Genomic DNA, 19,025 nt, shown 5'->3' with positions numbered 1-19,025 from the left:
GCAGGTGTGTGTGTTCTCACACATCCATGCAGGTGTCTCTGGGGGGCGTGCACATGTTCATGTCTGCAGGTGTGTATGTACATGTTTGTGGATGTGCCTGTGTGTATTTGCACGTGTGCACAAGCAGTTGTGGTGTGGGTCCATGCATGTGTACAGACATTTTGGGGGGGACATGGCTCTTTGTTTGTGTACACATGCATGCTGTGGGCGTGCACACCTGGAGAAGTCCCAGGGCAGCCAGAGCTCGGGGGTACTCAGCTCTGGGCTGTGCCCGTGGGGGCTCAGTCCCACTGGCTGCTGCAGCCCTGCACAGAAGCAGCCAGCCCTCCATAACTGAGGCTCAGTGTCCTTCACTCCCCGACCTCCCCTCAGTCCCACTGGCTGCACACCAAGTGATGCTGCTCCAGCACCCATGTTCCCAGGCTGGAGCAACCCCAGGGACTGGAGGATGCAGGGGCAGGTTTGGGGACATTCTTCCAGAACTGCTGCTCCTGTCAGCTGTGTGGGTCCTCTGAATGCACTTGGTCTCTGCCAGCTCATGCTTTCTGGACAAGACATCCCCATCCCAGCTGCATGCTTGGGAGTGGTATTTCAAGGTGTGCAGTTCCACCCTGGTGCCAGCCTTGTCCTGTCCCTTCCTGGTGGACAGTGCAGGGTAGTTGGTCATGGGCAGGAGCCATCCCTTTAAACCCATCACCTTGTCTCTCCACAGACCCCGAGTCCCAGAGGAAGAGGACAGTGCAGAATGTGCTGGACCTACGTCAGAACCTGGAGGAGACCATGTCCAGCCTAAGGGGCTCTCAGGTGTCTCACAGGTGAGGCCCCAGCACCGGACCCCCTCCACCCCTTCCCCAGAGTCCATGTCCTTCGTGGGGCAGACAGGAAGCGGCTTTGCTTCTGGTGAGGACCATGTGGGTCGGAGGGAATCAGCGGTGCTCCATGTCCTGGGGGCTCTGTGCATGGAGGCTTGGAGAGAAGCCCCCAAATATGTGGGGTGTTGTGTGGTGCTGCAGCAGAGTTCTGTCCCTGAAAGTGCTCTGGGACAGTGGGAGTTGGGGAGTGGTGGCAGTGAGGGGAGCTGACAGGGCAGAGAGAGGGGGTGTGGTCTGTTCCCAGTGGTCAGGTGACCCTGATCGGTGAATGGACTGCCAGAGGTGAACATATCCCCTGAACCCTCCCGGGTTTGGACCAGAGGCTCCATCCCCATCTGTGACTTAGTTTCCCTGCTCTGTGTAGATTGATGATGGAGGAACTCTCAGTCAGAGTCCAGGAGCCAGAGGTGGGGGTTCCCTGGGGTGCAGGGATGGGGACAGGGTGAGCACTGGGTGGAGAACCAGGGCACAGTGTCTGTGCTTAGGGGGCTCTGACACATGTCTGGGACTGCCTGTGTTCCCCTGGGGTCACTCACTTGAGATCTTGCAGGGTTTCTGCTACACTCTGGATTTGCAAGGTTGTGTGGGTGTCAGCCAGTCGGGAAAGTGGGGATGCAGGAACATCTTTCTCCTGGAGTGTGTTGCCACCTCGTGGTCTCCCTCGATCCTGTTTTTTTGTCTTGAGAGGGACAAAAAGCAGCAGCTTCCTCCCACCTTTCACCCACCACTCACCATTCCAGACCTTCCTGTGTCACCCCTCAACCAGTCTTGCCCAGGATGAAGCAGCCCCTTGATCTGCCTTTTCATCACCCAAAATCTCTAGACCTTGCTCTCCCTTGCTGCACTTCCTGGATCTTTTCTGAGTCAGGAGCAGCAGAGAGCTGTGGCAATGGGATTTGCAAGGGGCTACAACAGTATTCCCCAATCTTGCTATTTCCTGAAATTATCCATCACAGCTCTGCCATCCCTTTGCTTAGTGCAGGAGCTGGGTTTTAGCCCAGCACTGCTCACACCAAGCCAGTTCGCTTTGCCTTCATCAGTGTCAAACTCCACCCCCCTCCTCACCCCAGTGCTCAGCTCCTTCTGAAATCCTCCATCAGCTCTGGTCTTAGGGAAATAGGACGAGGACATGAAGGGTGATTAAATTAGCATTGCTGGTGGGATTTGACTCTTCACTATCACTTCCTTTCCTTGATGAGCTGTGAGTACATCACGTGGCGAATGCCTCAGCTACATCCCTGCCACGGAGAAAAATGGCTATGGATAGCCCAGGGATCCCAATCCCTTCACTCTGTCCTTTTCAGCAGGACTTAAATATGTGAAGAACTTCCCTCTTATCCCATGGCAGCTGAATTTATTTGGAAGCTTTTTTTATTCCAGTAGCCCAGAGCAGCCTCAGCAGCTCCCTGCATCCCTCCAGGAGCTCCTCTGCGGCTGTGAGCCAGATTTTCCTTTCCCAAAGCTGTGTCAGCTCTTCCCTGGTACGTTGTAATTACACACATACCCACTCATTCTGCTCTTGGGAACACTTCCTGCAAGTCTGTCCAATACAGATGTCATCTGTGAGTCCTCTGGATGTGCCTGCATTGCTGGTGTCTTGTAGCTGCTTTGGGTGCTCTCTATTCCTTCCACATACTATTCCTCAAATTTCTCTTGTTTTCCTCACTGAGTTCTTCCATCCAGTGGCTGATGGCTTAGTCCTTGGTGTTTCCTTGCTTGGGCACAATGTTATTCTTGAAAGATGTCACCATACTCCTGGCACCAGGGCTGCATGAGCTTCCTTGGGGCTTAGAGAATCATGGAATCACAGAGTCACTGAGGAGACTCAGTGGACACTTGGAGAAAGCCTCTAAGATCATCAAGTCCAACTGTTTCCCCAGCACTGCCATGTTCACCACTGCACCATGTCCCCAAGTGCCACATAGCCATGTTTTTTGAACGCTTTCAGGGATGGTGACTCTGCCACTGCCCTGGGCAGCCTGTGCGAGGTCCTGACCACCCTTTTCAGGAAGAAATTTTTCCTCATATTCAACATGAACCTCCTCTGACACAACTTGAGGCCTTTCCTCTTGTCCTGTCCCTTGTTCCCTGGGAGCAGAGCCCAACCCACCCCACCCTGCCCCTGGCTGCCCTCTCCTGTCTGGGAGTTGTGCAGAGCCAGAAGGTCACCCCTGAGCCTCCTTTTCTCCAGGCTGAGCATCCCCAGCTCCCTCAATTGTTCCTTGTGCTCCAGACCCTTCCCTAGCTCTGTTGCCCTTCTCTGGACATGCCCCAGCCCCTCAGTGTCTTTCTTGTCATGAGGGGTCCAGAACTGAACCCAGGATTTGAGGTGAAGCTTCTGTTCCTCCTGCTCAGAGACGTGGTTGGCATCTGCTCTGAGCCGCCGGCAGCACATCCTCAAACAGCCTTTGTGCTGCTGACAAAAACAAAACCCTTTTAGCTGCCCCTTTTAGTTCCGCTTTAACAAACTTCCTAGGTTTTTTATGTAGTTCCTTGTTTTAGATTCAATGTGCAGCCGGGGTTTGGCTTTGGGTGCTCCTGCAGGAATGTCTAATCCAAGCTAGAGAATAATTTACTGATAGTAGCTTTTGGAGCCAGTTCGAGGACTGTGGGTTCCCAAGGAGCTCCTCCAAGAAGTAATCGTTTCTCGTGGCTAAATTTAGTTTTAGCATCACTGTTTACCCAAAATACACCCCAAGAAGCGCAGGGAGTGATGGAACTCCCAGTTCCTGAAACACTTGTGGGCTCTGGGCTGGCTGCAGAGCACTGGGCTTGTCGGCAGCCTCTGGGGCCAGGCAGCCCTGTCTTGGGGTGTCCCTTCCTGCCCAGATGTGGGGATTCAGTCTGAAGGAGTTCAGTGCTGCTGCAGGGACTGGTCCCAGGTCTGTCCCTCAGCATCCTTTCACTCACAGCCTCCGCTCCCCAGCATGGCCCACTGTCACATTCCCTGGGATTGGTGCCACCACCTCCACTCATCCTGTTCTGGGTCTGGGGTGATCTTGAGGTGCAAATGTTGAAGTGCTGTGGGGGGAAGTGGCCAAGCAGAAGCAGCCCAGATATAGGGGAGCATGTTTAGGCTTTCCACTCAAGGTGCTGTGTTAGTGGAGTTCAGCTCAGCTGGGTCTTGGGGCCGGTCTCCAGAGCAGTGCTGATCCCTCTCCCAGGTGTGTTTGCCACCAGTCCTGGTGGCACCCCTGGCCCTGCTCTGAGATGGGTGGACAGGGCTGTTGGTAGAGTGTTGCCTTTGTGGAGTAACTTGGGCTGCGGGGAGGCACAGAGCACCCATCACACCCCATGTCCTCCTGCACTGTCCCTGGGGAGACATGGGCACCACTAAACACTGTGTTGTGCATGTGCCAGTGGGTCCTGGACTGTGGGACACTGTCACCAGGCACGGAGGGAGGGGACTGTCCCTTGCCAGCTGAGATGGAGGGGGTCCAGGACAGACGGCATCCCTGCAGCCACACTTCAGGGAGCCTCTGGCCTTGCCTGGCTTCCTCAAAATGGGCAGTTTTGGTATCTGAGCACTTGCAGACCCAGTTCTGGCAGGGTGAGGCAGGGCACAGACCTCCACTGCCCCTTGTGCCCTGCCCTGATCCCTGACTGCTGTCCTCACAGCTCCCTTGAGATGACCTGCTACGACAGTGATGAAGCCAACCCCCGGAGTGTCTCCAGCCTCTCCAACCGCTCCTCCCCGCTGTCCTGGCGCTATGGGCAGTCCAGCCCACGCCTGCAGGCTGGGGACGCGCCGTCAGTCGGGGGGACGTGCCGCTCCGAGGGCACCCCGAGCTGGTACATGCACGGCGAGCGGGCGCACTACTCGCACACCATGCCCATGCGCAGCCCCAGCAAGCTGAGCCACATCTCCCGCCTGGAGCTGGTCGAGGCGCTGGACACTGACGATGTGGAGCTGAAATCGGGGTACATGAGTGACAGTGATCTGATGGGGAAGACGCTGACGGAGGATGACGACATCACCACGGGGTATGTGCCTGCGCAAGGAGTTGTGCTCAGATTGAGGCTCACCTGGTTTCACCTGCTCCTGTTTGGCCGGCAGTGGGGGAACAGCTGGCACAGTGGGAGCAGTATATAGGTTACAGCCAGTTTGGTTATGGCTGGACTGTGTCCCCACATGACAGGAGATGCTTTCCCGCCAGCAGTGCTGGTGGTGGTGGGCCAGCTGAGACTTCTCGGGGCTGATGGGCTCCTGAGCTGGAATGAGCTGCTCTCCCAGCACATGGGAAGTGTCCAGCTTGATCTGGATGTTCCTGGAGCAAGGAGCTGAGAAAAGTGCATGGTCTGTGGCTGCAGAAGCCCTGAGTCAGAGTCCTACTGGGGTGAATGCTGCTGCTTTCAGAGGCACTCTCCAGTTTACACCAGTCAGTCTGAGCGGCTTCCTGTGACCCTGGGGATGTCACCCCTATGACTGCGGGGATCTCCTGTGTCTGGCTGGGACTGCTGATGGTCTGTGGTGGGACAGGCTGGGTCAGATCTCAGCACCCCTGTGGAAACTGGGCACCGAGGTGTCATTGTTGATGGGTGACACCACATGGAGCAGGGTCCCTCCTGCTGGGACCCCCATCGGCCTCCATCTCTCCACCCATGAGGCCAGGGGGCACCTCCTGCCACATGGGTGCAACCCAGCACTCCCAGGGCTTACAGTTTCTTTCCAGATGTGTCCAGCTTCTGCTGTGCTGTTGAGGTGCCCCTGACTGTGGCAATGGTCCAGGGTTTGAACATGTTGGAGGTTTCTTGTTTCAGCACAGGAGAAAATGAATAACTTGGGCGTTTGAGCTGTCCCAGAGTAGGAAGAGGTATTTGGCCTCCTGACAGGGCTGCTCTGGCCCTCCTGGAGTGGCTGTGGTCATGTAGTTTGGTGCAGGATAGAGCACAGCCTGTGGCTTCACACCCATTCTGGGACCAGTGCTCCCCAGATACGGCCTGGTGGCGCATGTTGCAGTTGGAAAGGACACACCATCGGCTATCTGCTGGCTTCTGCCCCTGCCATGCTCCAGCTGTGGGCTGAGAGTGTGGCACCATGGGTGTCAGACCCATCCTCCCCATGGGCATGTGAGGTGACCTTGGGGGCTGCCCTGTGCATGTGAACAACGGAGCCTTGTGTTGGCTCAACATGGACCTTCCTGGAAATCTTAACTCATTGCTTGGCAGCCAGAGGTGCCCATGTCCCCACCTTCTGCCACTGGCCACTGGACTGCCGAGGTGTGATTGGCAGTGGGGTGGATTTGGACTGCCCTGGACGGCTGGGGTTGCAGCAGGACTGGCCGTGGGGATGCAGGGCTCCCCTCTTTGTCTCATCTTGGTGCTGCTCATGCAGGCAGATAACCTCAGGATGCCCTTGGCAGTGCCGGGAGGAGTGACTGGAGCATCACTTTGTCTCCCTCAACCACTGAGCAGGAAGAGTGTGGGCAGGGTTAGGGACCCATGGCAGCTCAGCCCTGCACTGCTAAAGGCAGGATTTACTTCTCCTTCAGGAAGACGCAAGCTTTTGGAGCCCTGCATGGCAGAGCCTCTGCAAGGCCCTGGCAGCACCACAATCCCCCAGTGTGGGTGAAGCTCCGAGTGGTGCGATGAGCTGAGCCGTGGCCAGGTGCCACAGTCCCTGTTCCTGCCCTGGGTGTGCCTAGAGTTCTCTGCCATGCCATGCCAGAGAGAGACTGGATGCTCTGTGCTGGGTACCCGGTCCAAGGTGGGGTGCAAGATGGAGCCAGGGCAGCACAGGGCCATGTGACCCACACAGCTTCATTCCCCGTGGCCCCACAGCGGGACTCGGAGCAGAGTCCCAGAGTGAGCACCATGGCAGGGTCTCTGCCCCAGAACATGCCTTTGGCTGGGTGCTGGGGTACGCTGGATTCCCCTGTCCAGGAGCCTTCACACTCTGGGTGTAGAGCCAGGGCAGGAGAGCAGGGGCATTTCCTCCTACCCAGAGCCAGATGAGAAGGAGCAGGACAAGAGCAAAGCCCCTCATCCAGAGCCCCAGCACATCCCCTCACCCAGCACCGCCCGACATCCAGCCTCCCCTCACCCAGCACAGCCCCTCATCCAGCCTCTCTTCATCCAGCACAGCCCCTCACCCAATGCAGCCCCTCACCCAGAGCAGCCCCTCATCCAGCCTCCTCACTGGCTCTGACCTAGAAAGCCACCACTGCCCCAGGCCCCATCTCCCGGTGCCGCTAATGCACCGGGCAGGAGCCGCGTGCTGCAGATGGGGCCGGCAGCCCCCAGCCCGGGCCGCGGGGCAGCGTCCCCTGCACCGCGCCGGCGCATGCCCCGGCTTTTAGGGCAGTAGGTCAGAGACAGCTCAGAGGACGCGGTGACACGTCCCCATTGGAGACGTGTGGGGCTGTGGGATGCAACCCGGCAGGGAAGCAACCTGGATGGAGTGAAGGCTGAGGTAGGTGAGGCACGGCCGGGGCGAGGGGCTGCCCACAAGGTATTGGAGTGGTTTCAGCTGGGTGGAGGGTGGGGTGAGCCTAGCCAAGGAGGCTGTGGAAGACTCGAGGCCCAGCTTGGAGAGGGAGTGGGATGGTCAGGTCTTGAACAGGGATTGGCTGGGGGCACCCAAGCCCCCAGCAGCATTCCTGTGTCAGCCAAATGTGCTGGCGTCCTGGCTCCTTGCCCAGCTGTGCCTGCATCCATTGGCCTGACACTTGCAACTCCTCTCCACCTGCTGCTGTTTTCAGGGGCTGGAAAGCTCTGGCTTTGGCCCCCTGTTTTGCAGCACATCCCTTTTGTTCCTGGTGTCACCATATCCTTGTTCACTGCAGCAGGGCAGGGACCTGGCATAGGAAGCATCGCACCAGGATGTCCCTGGGGTGATTGAAGGGATGGAAGGGATGCTGCTGCTCTCCTGCCCTGTCCTGACTGTCCTTGGGGCCTGGGCAGGGCATGGGCAGAGATAGCGCCCAGTCTTGGGCTGTTTCTCTCTTCCTTGGTCAGCTCTGGTTCCCACCCATCACCACTCAGTGGCCACTTGCTGTTTCCTGCTGTGATGCCAGTTCCAGGAAGGGTCCAGTGCCACCAGTGATGCTTTCCAACCCACCCAGGCTGGGATGGTTTCCTGGACACTGGAGGTCACCCCACCAAGGTCATTCCACCAGGAGGTTCCCCAGCGACATCTCTGTCTGCATAGCCACAGCATGGGTGCCTTTGTGTGCAGACCTGCATGTGAACCAGGCAGTGGTGAGGAGCATGGAGAGGGATGTGCAAGCCAGGTTTGCCCTGGTTTTGCTTTGGCCATGTCCTGTAAGTCTGAGCAGTGCCACCGCAGTGTGGCTGCATGTTGGTGTGTCTCCCCTGTGCTGTGTGTGCCCAGAACCTGGCCTGATACAGTGTGTCCTGGGTAGTGGGTCAGCATCATCCCTTGGGTGTTCCCTAGGGCGTTTTGGGTCATGGTGGGAGTGAGTGGGGTGCTGCAAGGCTTTGCTGCAGTTGGGAGCTTGTGGGGTGCAGAGGGAGTGAGCAGGGCTGGCTGCTGAGTCAGTGCCTTCTGCTGCGGTGGCTGCAGGAGCAGTGATGGTCTGTGTGTGCTGCAGGGCTGTGGTATGGGGCCATTGCTCTGGAGCTGGTCCCTGGAGCTTTGCATGTCCCTTGGGTTTCCAGAGCCCCGGGGGAGTCTTTGTGCGACCCTGGGACTGCCGTGATTTCGTGGTGTCCTTTTGGGTCTCGTTTGCTGGAGGTGGTAAGGGAGGCAGCATTGCATCCCACCGCAGCAGTGGCAGTATCCGCACCCTCGTGGGCTGGGTAGGTACTGCCCTGACTCTGCTGGTGGTGATGAAATGAAGCTGAGGCAGCAGCTTTTGGAATTGGGAGTGCAGGGCATGTGTGCCTAGCTCATGGCACACCCCAGGCTCTGTCCCAGGTCGCTGTGATGGTGCTGCTGGCAGCCAGGTGCTGCAGAGCCTGTGGTCCCCTCTGGCAGGACTGGGGGCTGCCTGCAGCATCCTCTCGAGAGGGATGCTCTGGAGCTGACACCCGCTTTGCTCTGGCTGTCCTGGCTCTGGCTTCCTCGCAGCTCCTCGGGCTCGGCGCAGCCCGTAGGCGGGAGCAGATGTTTGGCTCGGCTCCCCGAGAGCAGCAGGGGAGCGGCCGCCCTCCTCCTGCTCCAAGCAGGATTGGCGCTGGCGCCTGCTGCCTTCCCTCGAACGCCCCTCGCTCTGTTTTGGCTGGTCCAGGATGACCCCTTGCCCTGTCCCAGCGAGTCCATGAAGTCATTCCTCATCAGGAACATCCCATGGGGCACGGCTGTGGCCCTGCACGTGGCCCAGCGTGTGTGGGGGGCCCTGGCCCGGCAGGACAGGGACTGATGTTGTATAAATATTTGCTGGGCTGCGCTGTCTGCCGGGCTCGGCGGGTTCCTCCCTCCATCTGGGTACGGGGGATGCTCCCAGAGAGGGGCCCCAGGACCCCACTGGGCACTGCCACCACTGAAGTGCCTTCCTGTGCACTGCCTTTTAGCAGCTCCATCCTTTGGGGTTCGGGTTGAGGCACCCAGTGCTGACTCCTGGCCCCTGGGGATGTGACAGGGGCTGTATGAGGCGTGTTTTGGGAAGGGAATCCTGGGGTTGTGAGGCATGGGGATATAGGGCGCCTGGAGGTCAGTGCACACCCAGGATGTGGGAAGCTGCTGGCTTGTTGATGAGGCTAGATGTGGACATGGGGCAGAGCTGAGCGCAGGGCCAGACCTCACACACCCCATGTGCCCTGGGGAAAGCTGCTGGGGAGAATCTGACCCCAGCAGATTCTGACCCCAAACCCACCTGCCTCTCTGCTTGCCACCTGGGGACCTCAAGACCTGGCTTTGCCATATGCCATGTGCCGCCCTGCTGCCTGTGGAGGGGTCTGACCACTGTGGGCCAAGGTGTCCGAGGTCACCGGATTGTCCAGACAACAGGAAAAATAGGAATTTCGCAAGCGGGCTGAGTCACGCTGCTCCCCACCCCGGCACTGCCCTGGGACTCTCTGAGCATCTCACGTGGCTGCTGCAGCCCCCCGTGGCTGCAGCAGTGGCCTTGGGGAGGCTCCATGTCACCGAAACTGCCAGTGGAGATCCCCACGCCAGGACATGCTTCCTCCGGGGTTTCCACCGTTTGGTGGGGGGATGAGAGGGGTGATCAGAGCTGAACTCTCAGCCAGGAGTGGGGTTGGGGTCCATGGCTGATGTCACCACAGCAGGCAGTGAGTGCTGGCTGATCCCCATGCCCTTGGCCTCACTGCTGTGGGGAAATCAGACCCTGCTATTACTGTGGTTAATGGCTCAGGGCTGGGGTGGAGGCACAGCCTGACCACGGGTCCCCCTTTGCAGGGGCCACACACACTCAGGGGTCCTGTGGGGGGAGTCCCCTGCACCCCTCAGGGACCTGGGGGGCCAGAGACTAGAGGCAGTGCTGCCTGGGGAATGGGGTCCTGAATCAACTGCAGGATGTGATGTTGATCCTCTTCTGCTGGGTGAGCTCAGGCAAGTGAGATCCCCCTTCCCTACCTCAGTTTCCTCATCTGCCAGATGTCTGCAGACCCCTGTTTGAGTGCAGCTTCAGAGAAAGGTGCCAGATCTCAGTACCCAAAATGCAAGCAGGAGACATCCAGGGTCAAGGTAGCCTGATCCTCTATAGGGACTGGAGCTATCCGGGGGCGGTATCTGGGGGGGTATCTGGGGGGGTCGGAGGGGTCCTGGAGGGTACAGAGGGGTTTACAGGGCCGTGGGGATCCTAAGGAAGTTAGGGAGTGTCGTAATGCTCTGAGGTGGTTCTTGATGTGGATGTGAGGGGGATGCAGAGCCCCTCCTGCCCACATCCATGGGGAGCTCCCAACCCCCTCCCCCAATGGATTTATGAAGCTAATTGTTTTTTCTGCCCCATTAAGTGGAGGAGAGGGGGCGGGTGTGAAGAGCCCCGGCTGTGCCTGTGCTTTCCTCACTGCTCCTATCTCAAGTCACAGCATAAGGCTGGGGCTGGGAGCACCAGTGCCACAGAGTCCCCCAATGCCAGTGACCCGGTGATGTGGGGTGTGGTACCCTCTCAGTGCCAGCCCTGCATTTCCTCCCCTGCCACAGGAGGAAGGGGCCAGGGCAGACCAGAAGGGAGTTGCTTCCATTCAGGGTGGGCTTTAGGCTGTCAGTAGGGATCAGGCTGGGCCAGCCTGGCAGCGACACGAGTGTCAGGAGCCCTGGCTGATGCCAGTGGGTCTGTCTGCTACATGGGCAGGTGTCTGTGCTGGTGTGAGACAGGTGAAGCAGGCAAAGTTCAAAACCCTCCTCCAACTACAACAGCAACCTCTGCTGAGAAATATGCTGGGGGTGCTCCTCTGTGTGGGGGTCAGTGCCTGTGCTGGTGCCTGGCTCTGCTGTGATCAGCAGCGATTCTCTGCCATCACCTCACACCAAGCCTGTGGCTCTGGTGGGGTCGAAGCTGCCTCTCTCAGGGGCTGCAGTGCTGGGCTGTGCCGGGCTGGCTCCCCTGCCACCCTGGATGCCCGGATTTGGGCCCAGCGGAAGCTGCTCTGAGCACTGCCTGAGCCGGCCATGGCGGGGCTGAGGCAGCCGGCCAGGAGGAGAGGAGGGAAGGGACAGCAGCCGGCATCATGCCAGGCTGGAGGGACTGGAGGGATGCAGTGCTGGACGGGCTGTGCCGCCGCACCCATTGGTGCACGTGGCCGTGGGGCCATCACTCCACTGCAGGGCTGGCTGCACTACCAGCCTCTGGCCATGAGCTCCTGCCGGGGCTTGGTGGGTGTCGGCACAGGCTGATCGGTGCAGGGACAGGGATGGTCAGGTACCCCTGTCCTGCCATGCTGTGCTGTGCCATACCATGCCATGCTGGGGCAAGCCCTGTGTGGTGAGCGATGGGGCAGTGGGGAAGGAGCCAAGAGGCGTTGCCGTTGCTTCAAGGAAGGAATTACTTATTTCCCAGCCTGCTGGGATGGGGTCTATCTTGCCAAGGCTGCAGTTAACTCTCTCTGCCCTCCGCGGCTGGGCTGGAGAAGGTGTCCCTGGTATCACCATCCTGGTGAGGACCCTGCCCCACAGCTCTGATGCGAGAGAGAGATAAAAAAAGACAGAAATAGGGGCTTTGGTCAATGAGAGGCGTGGGTGTCCTTTCTGGGGGTGAGCCCCGGGGTTGCTGGGAGCAGCTGTCCCACCGCCGCACAGTGGGACCCACATCGGGAGGTGGTGCCTTTGGGGGAGAGAGAACAGAGCTGTTCGGGGGCCACTAGGGCCAGGCTGAGGAATGGCTTCGGGTACCACATTGTGGGCTGCACTGGGGGTCACTGGTGCTGTGTTTGGGGATGTGAACGGTGGTTTGGGAGCTCTGTGGGCATCGTGGGGGGACGCCAGGGACAGGGGTGTGGGCCGTGGGCTTGGGGGCAGAATGTGGGGACATGGCCGTGGGGCTGGGGGCTGGGGCGGGCGGGGCTTGGAGCCGGGACCCCGGGCCCGTCCCGGCGGGGACGGGGAGGGGCCGAGGCACGGCAGAGGGGGGTCCGGTGCCGCTGTCGCTTTAAGGCGCGGGCAGCGGGGCGGTCCCGCCGCCCCCCGCCCCTCTCGCCCGCCCGGCGGGGCCGCGCCGCGCCGCGGGCAGCACGATGCTGCGGGCAGGGAGGCCGCGCCGCGCCCCGCGCCTCGCCAGCAGGTACGGCACGGGCGGGGAATGGGCACCGCACCGGCACCGGGCGGGCGGGGGCGCGGCTGGAGCTCGGCCCCGGCAGACAAAGCCCCGCGCCCCGGGGCCGCTCCGCGGGCGGTGCTTTGTCTCGGCCGCGCTGCCGGGGGGGGCGGGGGGGGTAGGAAGGGGGGTCGGGGCAGCGCGGCCGCGCCCGGCACCGCGGCATCGGGGCATCGAGGCGGCTCCCACGGGCCTCCCCATCCTCCGCCCCGGCACCCCCATCCTCCGCCCCGGCCCCCGCCCCGCACCTGCAGCACGGCCGTGCTGGCCCTCCGCGGGGCTCCCGAGGCTCCGGTGCCCTCGGTGTCGCTGCTGACCCCGGGGCTGCCGAGCGGGGGGCTCCAAGCCGGGGCGCGGCCGGGGCTGAGCGGAGCATCCCCGCTCACCGCGCCGTGTTCCGGGTCCGTCCTCTGTCCCCTCCCGGTGCAGCCGCTTCCCCGGGCCGGGGCCGGGGCTGGGGCTAGGGTGCTCATCCCGGGGCCGTGCCAGGCTGTCCCGCCCCCGGTGGGTCTCATCCGCTCGCCGGCGCCGAGCAGCGCGGCAGCACGGACACGCTGCCCTTGAGCATCCCCGTTCCCGGGAGCTGCCGAGGGACTTCCTGCGGGTGGGTTCGGTGCGGGACCGGTGCAGGAGCCGGGAATGGGTCTGGGTAAGATGGAGGGGATGGAGCACAAAGCAGGGGGTGAGTTTTGCCTCGGAGTGGCAGTGTGACATGGCTGTCCCCCGTTTGTGGGTTCAGAGGGGCACTTGAGGTGCCAGGGCTCGGCCACACTGCAGGAGTTTGTGCTTGCTGAGGGGACAGTGGTACTGTGGTTGAGGCTTTCCTTGCTGTGCTGCCCGTGGCATACACGTGCACGTTCGGGGGATCCCTCAGTGCACCACCTGTGTGCCCCATGAGAGTCAGAGACATCCTCACAGTGTGCAGCTGGCTCTCCAGCCTTACCCCATGGTTTTAGTGATTTTGCGATGTCACCTGTGACCTTCGATATTGTCTTTCCTTGGCATGGGGTTGCCAAGGAGGATTTGGAGTCACTTCTGACCCTGTGCCCCTTTCTCTGTGGATCTCTGGGTGCCTGGGGCCAGGGCAGTGGGGATGTTGCATGTGCAGTTGGGATAGTGTTTGGAGTTTCCCTGCCCAGCGCCAGAAGCCAAACTGAGACATCCAGCATCACATGTGGTCCCAGCCATGTCCCCGCAGTACACAGCCTTACGAAGCCTGGCTTCACTCCTGGCACTGCCTGCTGCCAGGTGATGCCAGGCTGGGAGAGGAGGTTTGCTGTGGGCTCTGGGTTGGGGATTTCTGTCCCAGTGGAAATTCACGCTAGGCATAGGGCTGGTGGAGAGACATGCTTGGATCTGAGGACCTCAGCTCATCCTGGGTGCATGGTCCTATTGGAATCCCTTCTTGGGCAGCAGCACCTGCAGGCTCTGTCCCAGAAGCTGTTGTGGGGACACAGGGGGCCATGTCCATCCTGGCTCGGGCCAGTCTCTGATGGACTCTTCCTTGATGGAAAGAGCAGGACACAATGCTGGTCTTACGGTGCTGGAGCTGCCTTTGTTGCTCCATTTTGAGCTTCGGGCACCTGAAGGGGATGGGGGTGGCTGTTGCTTTTGCTCTGCCACTGCTCTTGGGTTTCTGATGTTTACTGGGCTTCTCTTGCACCTCTGTGGCCCCGGTATTGAGAAACAGGAGAAACTCTTGCAGCAACTGGGGCTGGCTCCAGCTCCCAGTTCAACTCCCTGCTCCTACGCCACAGCTTGTCACAGAATCATGGCATGGTTTGAGTTGGAAGGGACTTCAAAGCTCATCTTGTTCCACTCCCTGGTATGGGCAGGGACACCTTCCACTATCCCAGGCTGCTCCAACCTGCTGTCCAACCTGGCTTTGAACATTTCAGTGATGGGGCAGCCACAACTTCTCTGGACAGCCTGTTCCAGTGTTGTCTCCCACAGTCTCTCACAGGCCCTTGGAGGCTGCGGGGCCTCGCTGACCTACTCAGCTGCTGACCTGAAAGGGGCTGTGCTCATCCTGCTGGAAGGTGCTCCATGCCCGTCTGTGCTGGATCACCATGGGCACAGCCCCGCACTGCAGAGCCAGCCGGGCCCGTGGGGCACCCAGGCAGCTGCTGCCCCAGCACAGCGCTGACTGATGGCCCTGCAGATGGGCTCCTGCACACTTGGCTGAGCCCTGGCACGGAGCAGCCACCTCAGCACAGCAGCAGTGCCCAGACCTGCTGCCTATGCTGCTGGGGGCTGGAGAGGGGCAGCAGGGTGTGGTGGGTGAGGACTGCCCGAGGAAGGGTGGATGCTGCGGGACAGCTGGTTTGTTTATTCCAGCAGTCCTGCCCTTTCCAACAATCCTGACTCTCCTCCAGGGTCAGAGCAGGTCTCTGGGGGCTTGTTGCCAGCTGTGATGCTGCCAGCCCTGTGGCATGGATGCTGGCTTTCCTGTGCTGCACACGTTCCTCCATGCCCCGCAAAGTCCCACAGAGCCTTAATGGGGAGATGCAGGGTCGTTGAGGCTTGTGTGCCAGAGGAACACAAGCCAATGCCAGGCTGGGCTGGGCTAGAGCCAGCCATGACCCCTATGTGCCACATCCCTGCCATGGACACTACCAGGAGCTGGTTTTTGCCCTGGCAGTCCCTGGAGTAGGGTGATGCCATGGGTGGTGGGACCCATTGGGCTGGGCAGGGGACTGATGTTGTCTCTCCCTCACAGCTGGGATGAGAGCAGCTCCATCAGCAGTGGCCTCAGCGATGCCTCCGACAACCTCAGCTCGGAGGAGTTCAATGCCAGCTCCTCACTCAACTCCCTGCCCTCCACACCCACTGCCTCACGCAGGAACTCGGCCATAGCGGTAGGTGCCAGTGGCACCCGGACCCTTCCCAACACCTATCCTGGCTTGGTGCCACCCCCTCGGCGGGAAGGAGGGGATAGAGGGTGCCACTGTGAGGAAACAAGGATGCCACAGGGTGTCTGCTGCATCCTTCTCCCAGCTGGCTGATGCTCTCTGGGGATGGGTTTGGGTTTGGGGTGGATGCCAGGAGCACCCCTGACTCCACTCTGCCTCCAGCTGCGCACAGACTCGGAGAAGCGCTCGCTGGTGGAGAGCGGGCTGAGCTGGTACGGTGAGGGTGACGAGAAGGCCTCCAAGAAGCTGGACTACGACAGCAGCAGCCTCAAGATGGAGCATGGCTCCTCCAAGTGGCGGCGGGAGCCCTCGGAGGGCGGTGAGGAGGGGCCCAAGGGTGGTGAGCTGAAGAAGCCTGTCAGCTTGGGTGCTCCAGGCTCCCTCAAGAAGGGCAAGACTCCTCCAGTGGCTGTGACCTCCCCCATCACCCACACGGCTCAGAGCACCCTCAAAGTGGCAGGTAAAAACCAGTTTGGGCAGGGTCCAGCTCCTTGGATGGGGAGAAGGTTGGGTGATGTCCATGTGTGCCTTCCCTAAGCACATCGGACATGGGATGGCCTACGGCTGAGCTCAGACCCAGGAGCTGGGTGTGAGTTGGAAAGGGAGGCAGGGCTGTGTGTCCCTGCAGGGAGGTTGGGGGTCTGTGCCTGCCCATGGCCTCATGTCTGTGCACCAGGCTGGGGTTGCTCAGTGTACCAAGGGCCTGGCATGTCCCTTCTCCATCACATCCCTGCATCTCTGGTGCCCATGTCCTTTCTGGGCTCATTCACTCCCAGATGTACCCAAAGCCTATTGGGACACTAACCTGTCCTTCCTTGCCATCAGGCAAGCCAGAGACCAAAGCCACCGACAAGAGCAAGCTGTCAGTGAAGAACACAGGCCTGCAGCGCTCCTCCTCTGATGCCGGCCGTGACCGCACCACTGATGCCAAGAAGCCACCATCAGGACTCACACGCCCCTCGTCCTCCGGCTCCTTTGGCTATAAGAAACCAGCTCCTGCCACTGGCACGGCCACTGTCATGCAGGCTGGGGGCTCAGCCACACTCGGCAAGATCCAGAAGAGCTCTGGCATCCCTGTTAAGCCAGTCAGTGGGAGGAAAACAAGCCTCGATGTCTCCAACGCACCTGAGCCTGGGTTCCTGGCCCCAGGGGCTCGCTCCAACATCCAGTACCGCAGCCTGCCCCGGCCAGCCAAGTCCAGCTCCATGAGTGTGACTGGGGGCCGCAGCGCAGCCCGGCCGGTCAGCAGCAGCATCGACCCCAGCCTGCTGAGCACCAAGCAGGGCGGCATCTCAGTGTCACGTCTCAAGGAGCCATCGAAGGTTGGTGCTGGCCGTGGCACACCGGCCCCTGTGAATCAGACAGACCGTGAGAAGGAGAAGGCCAAGGCCAAGGCGGTGGCACTTGACTCTGAGTGCGGGACACTGAAGAGTGCCAGCTCACCTGAGAGCACCCCAAAAGCCCAAGCTAACCTCCCCCCAGCAGCCAAGGTGGCTGAGCTACCCCCTACACCTCTCAGGTATGGCCCTTTACCTCTGAGGGCAGCAGGTGCCTGGCACAGCTCTGCCCAGCACCAGTACCTGAGTCTCACCTGTTTCCTTACCCATTTCTCCCCTCCAGAGCGGCTGCCAAGACCTATGTGAAGCCTCCCTCACTGGCCAACTTGGACAAGGTCAACTCCAACAGCCTGGACTTGCCCTCCTCCAGTGAGCTGCACGCTGCCCACACTGCCAAGCTCCAGGACCTGCACCCGGCCGGCGGGCACCTCGCACCCTGCTTCAGCCCCAGCCCTGCCCCCATCCTCAACATCAACTTGGCCAGCTTCTCCCAGGGCCTGGAGCTCATGGGTGGCTTCAGTGTCCCCAAGGAGGGCAGGATGTACCCCAAGCTTTCTGGCCTGCACCGCAGCATGGAGTCCCTGCAGATGCCCATGAGCCTGCCCAGTGCCTTTTCGGGGGGCAGCACCACCACCCCCACCCCTGCTGCTGCACCCCCTGCCAGCACAGAGGAGGAAGAGGAGGAAGAAGAGGCAGGAGAGCTGGGCTGGAGTGGGAGCCCCCGGCTCACACATCTGGATGGGTATGGCTGGAGGGAGGGTGTGGGGCTGCTGTGGCACCTTCATGGGCTCACATTCCTCCCCTGCTCTCCTGCCATATTCTTTGCCTGCTTCAGAGCCTCTTCCTGCTACATTTCTAGGGAAAAGCTCCCTGTCCCAGCAGCTCAATCCCCATGGTTCATTCCCTAGTCTGTGCAGGGATGTCACTGATCTTTCCTTCCCTTCCAGTGCCAACCGCGACAGGAACACGCTGCCCAAGAAAGGGTTGAGGTAAAAGTGCCCAAATCACTTTTGGATGGTGCTGGGACGGGAAGGGAGGGCACATGCAGCTTTGCAGGGCAGTGCCCCCAAACCATGGAGGCTGGGCCGCAGTGTGGTGGGCAGGAGCTGGACGGTGCCGGTCGATCTTACTGTGCCTGTCTGCGCCTTCCCAGGTACCAGCTCCACTCCCAGGAGGAGGCCAAGGAGCGGCGCCACTCACACGCAGTCAGCGGGCTCCCCGAATCGGATGAGCAGCAGGAGCTGCCCTCGCCTCCCACCCTCCCCATGGCACTGGTCGGGAAGGGTCCGCTCACCAGCATCGGTCAGTGCCCTCCGCTGCCGGCCCCTTCCCTTTCCTCCTGCCCCCCCTGCTCCCTGCGTGATGTGCTGATGCTGCTCTGGGTGCTGCTTGTCTCCTTGACACCCCCAACGGTTGGGACCAGGGATGTCCATCACCTCTGCTTCAGGGCATCTCATCTGTCTTTGGGGCTCAGGCCACAAATGCTCCTTTGGGGGTGCCTGGCAGGGCAAGGGGTAAGCCCTGCCCTGGTCTGACCAGGATCTGCATGTTCCTGAATGGTTCGGGGGGTCCAGGCAGACAGGTTGGGGCAGCAGGCTCCACTCCTGCACCTGCAGGCGTTGGGCTCTGGTATAGTGGTGCCCACTTGGCCCTGGGGCAGTGGATTTGTTTCTCATCCCTGTGATTGCCTTGGTGCTGGTGTCCAGGTCCAAGTCTGCCTTTTAGCTTTCCCCAGCCCGTCCCTGCTTTGGGACTACAATCCTTGCTTCCTCACTGCATCACAGCTCTTGTGGATCGCTCCCAGTTCTGCTTCCCCATCCCTATGCCAGGTCCCCAGTGTGACTCTGACCCTGCTTCCTCCCCGCTTTCTCCTTGCAGTGAGCCCCACTGCCACCGCAGCCCCACGGATAACCCGCTCCAACAGCATCCCCACCCACGACTCCACCTTCGAGCTGTACAGCACCTCCCAGATGGGCAGCACCCTCTCCCTGGCCGACAAGCCCAAGGGCATGATCCGCTCGGGCTCTTTCCGGGACCCTGTGGACGATGGTGAGAGTGTGCTGCGTTCCTGCCCAGGCAAAGGAGGCTGCAGGGGGTTGGTGGGGCTCCTTGCACTCTTGTCCCTTCCTGCTGGTGCTGCCATGGCATTGTTGGATGGGTCCAACGGTGTGTCCCGTTCTTGGCATTAGAGCAGGGACAGCAGCCCGAGGGGCCTGGCTGACTGCG

General features: G+C 60.6%; 1 protein-coding gene across 3 annotated transcripts in view; it reads left to right on the top strand.

Annotated features, from left to right (window-relative positions):
- NAV1 (neuron navigator 1) overlaps nt 1-19,025 on the top strand; it is a 73,828-nt gene that overhangs the window by 42,852 nt on the left and 11,951 nt on the right. For all 3 annotated transcript variants that reach the window (XM_085082957.1, XM_085082956.1, XM_085082958.1), the window contains 9 exons: nt 713-815; nt 4,491-4,856; nt 15,270-15,408; nt 15,625-15,922; nt 16,288-16,981; nt 17,083-17,541; nt 17,747-17,788; nt 17,953-18,101; nt 18,678-18,848. In XM_085082957.1, coding sequence (XP_084939083.1) covers nt 713-815; nt 4,491-4,856; nt 15,270-15,408; nt 15,625-15,922; nt 16,288-16,981; nt 17,083-17,541; nt 17,747-17,788; nt 17,953-18,101; nt 18,678-18,848 — 2,421 coding nt within the window. The remainder of the gene's footprint in view (nt 1-712; nt 816-4,490; nt 4,857-15,269; nt 15,409-15,624; nt 15,923-16,287; nt 16,982-17,082; nt 17,542-17,746; nt 17,789-17,952; nt 18,102-18,677; nt 18,849-19,025) is intronic.

Source organism: Lichenostomus cassidix, chromosome 26 (assembly GCF_008360975.1).
Source record: "Lichenostomus cassidix isolate B80296 chromosome 26, HeHo_3.0, whole genome shotgun sequence".
Taxonomy (NCBI): Eukaryota; Metazoa; Chordata; class Aves; order Passeriformes; family Meliphagidae; genus Lichenostomus; species Lichenostomus cassidix.
The sequence above is the reverse complement of the archived record's forward strand: the minus strand, read 5'-3'. Positions and strand labels throughout refer to the sequence as shown.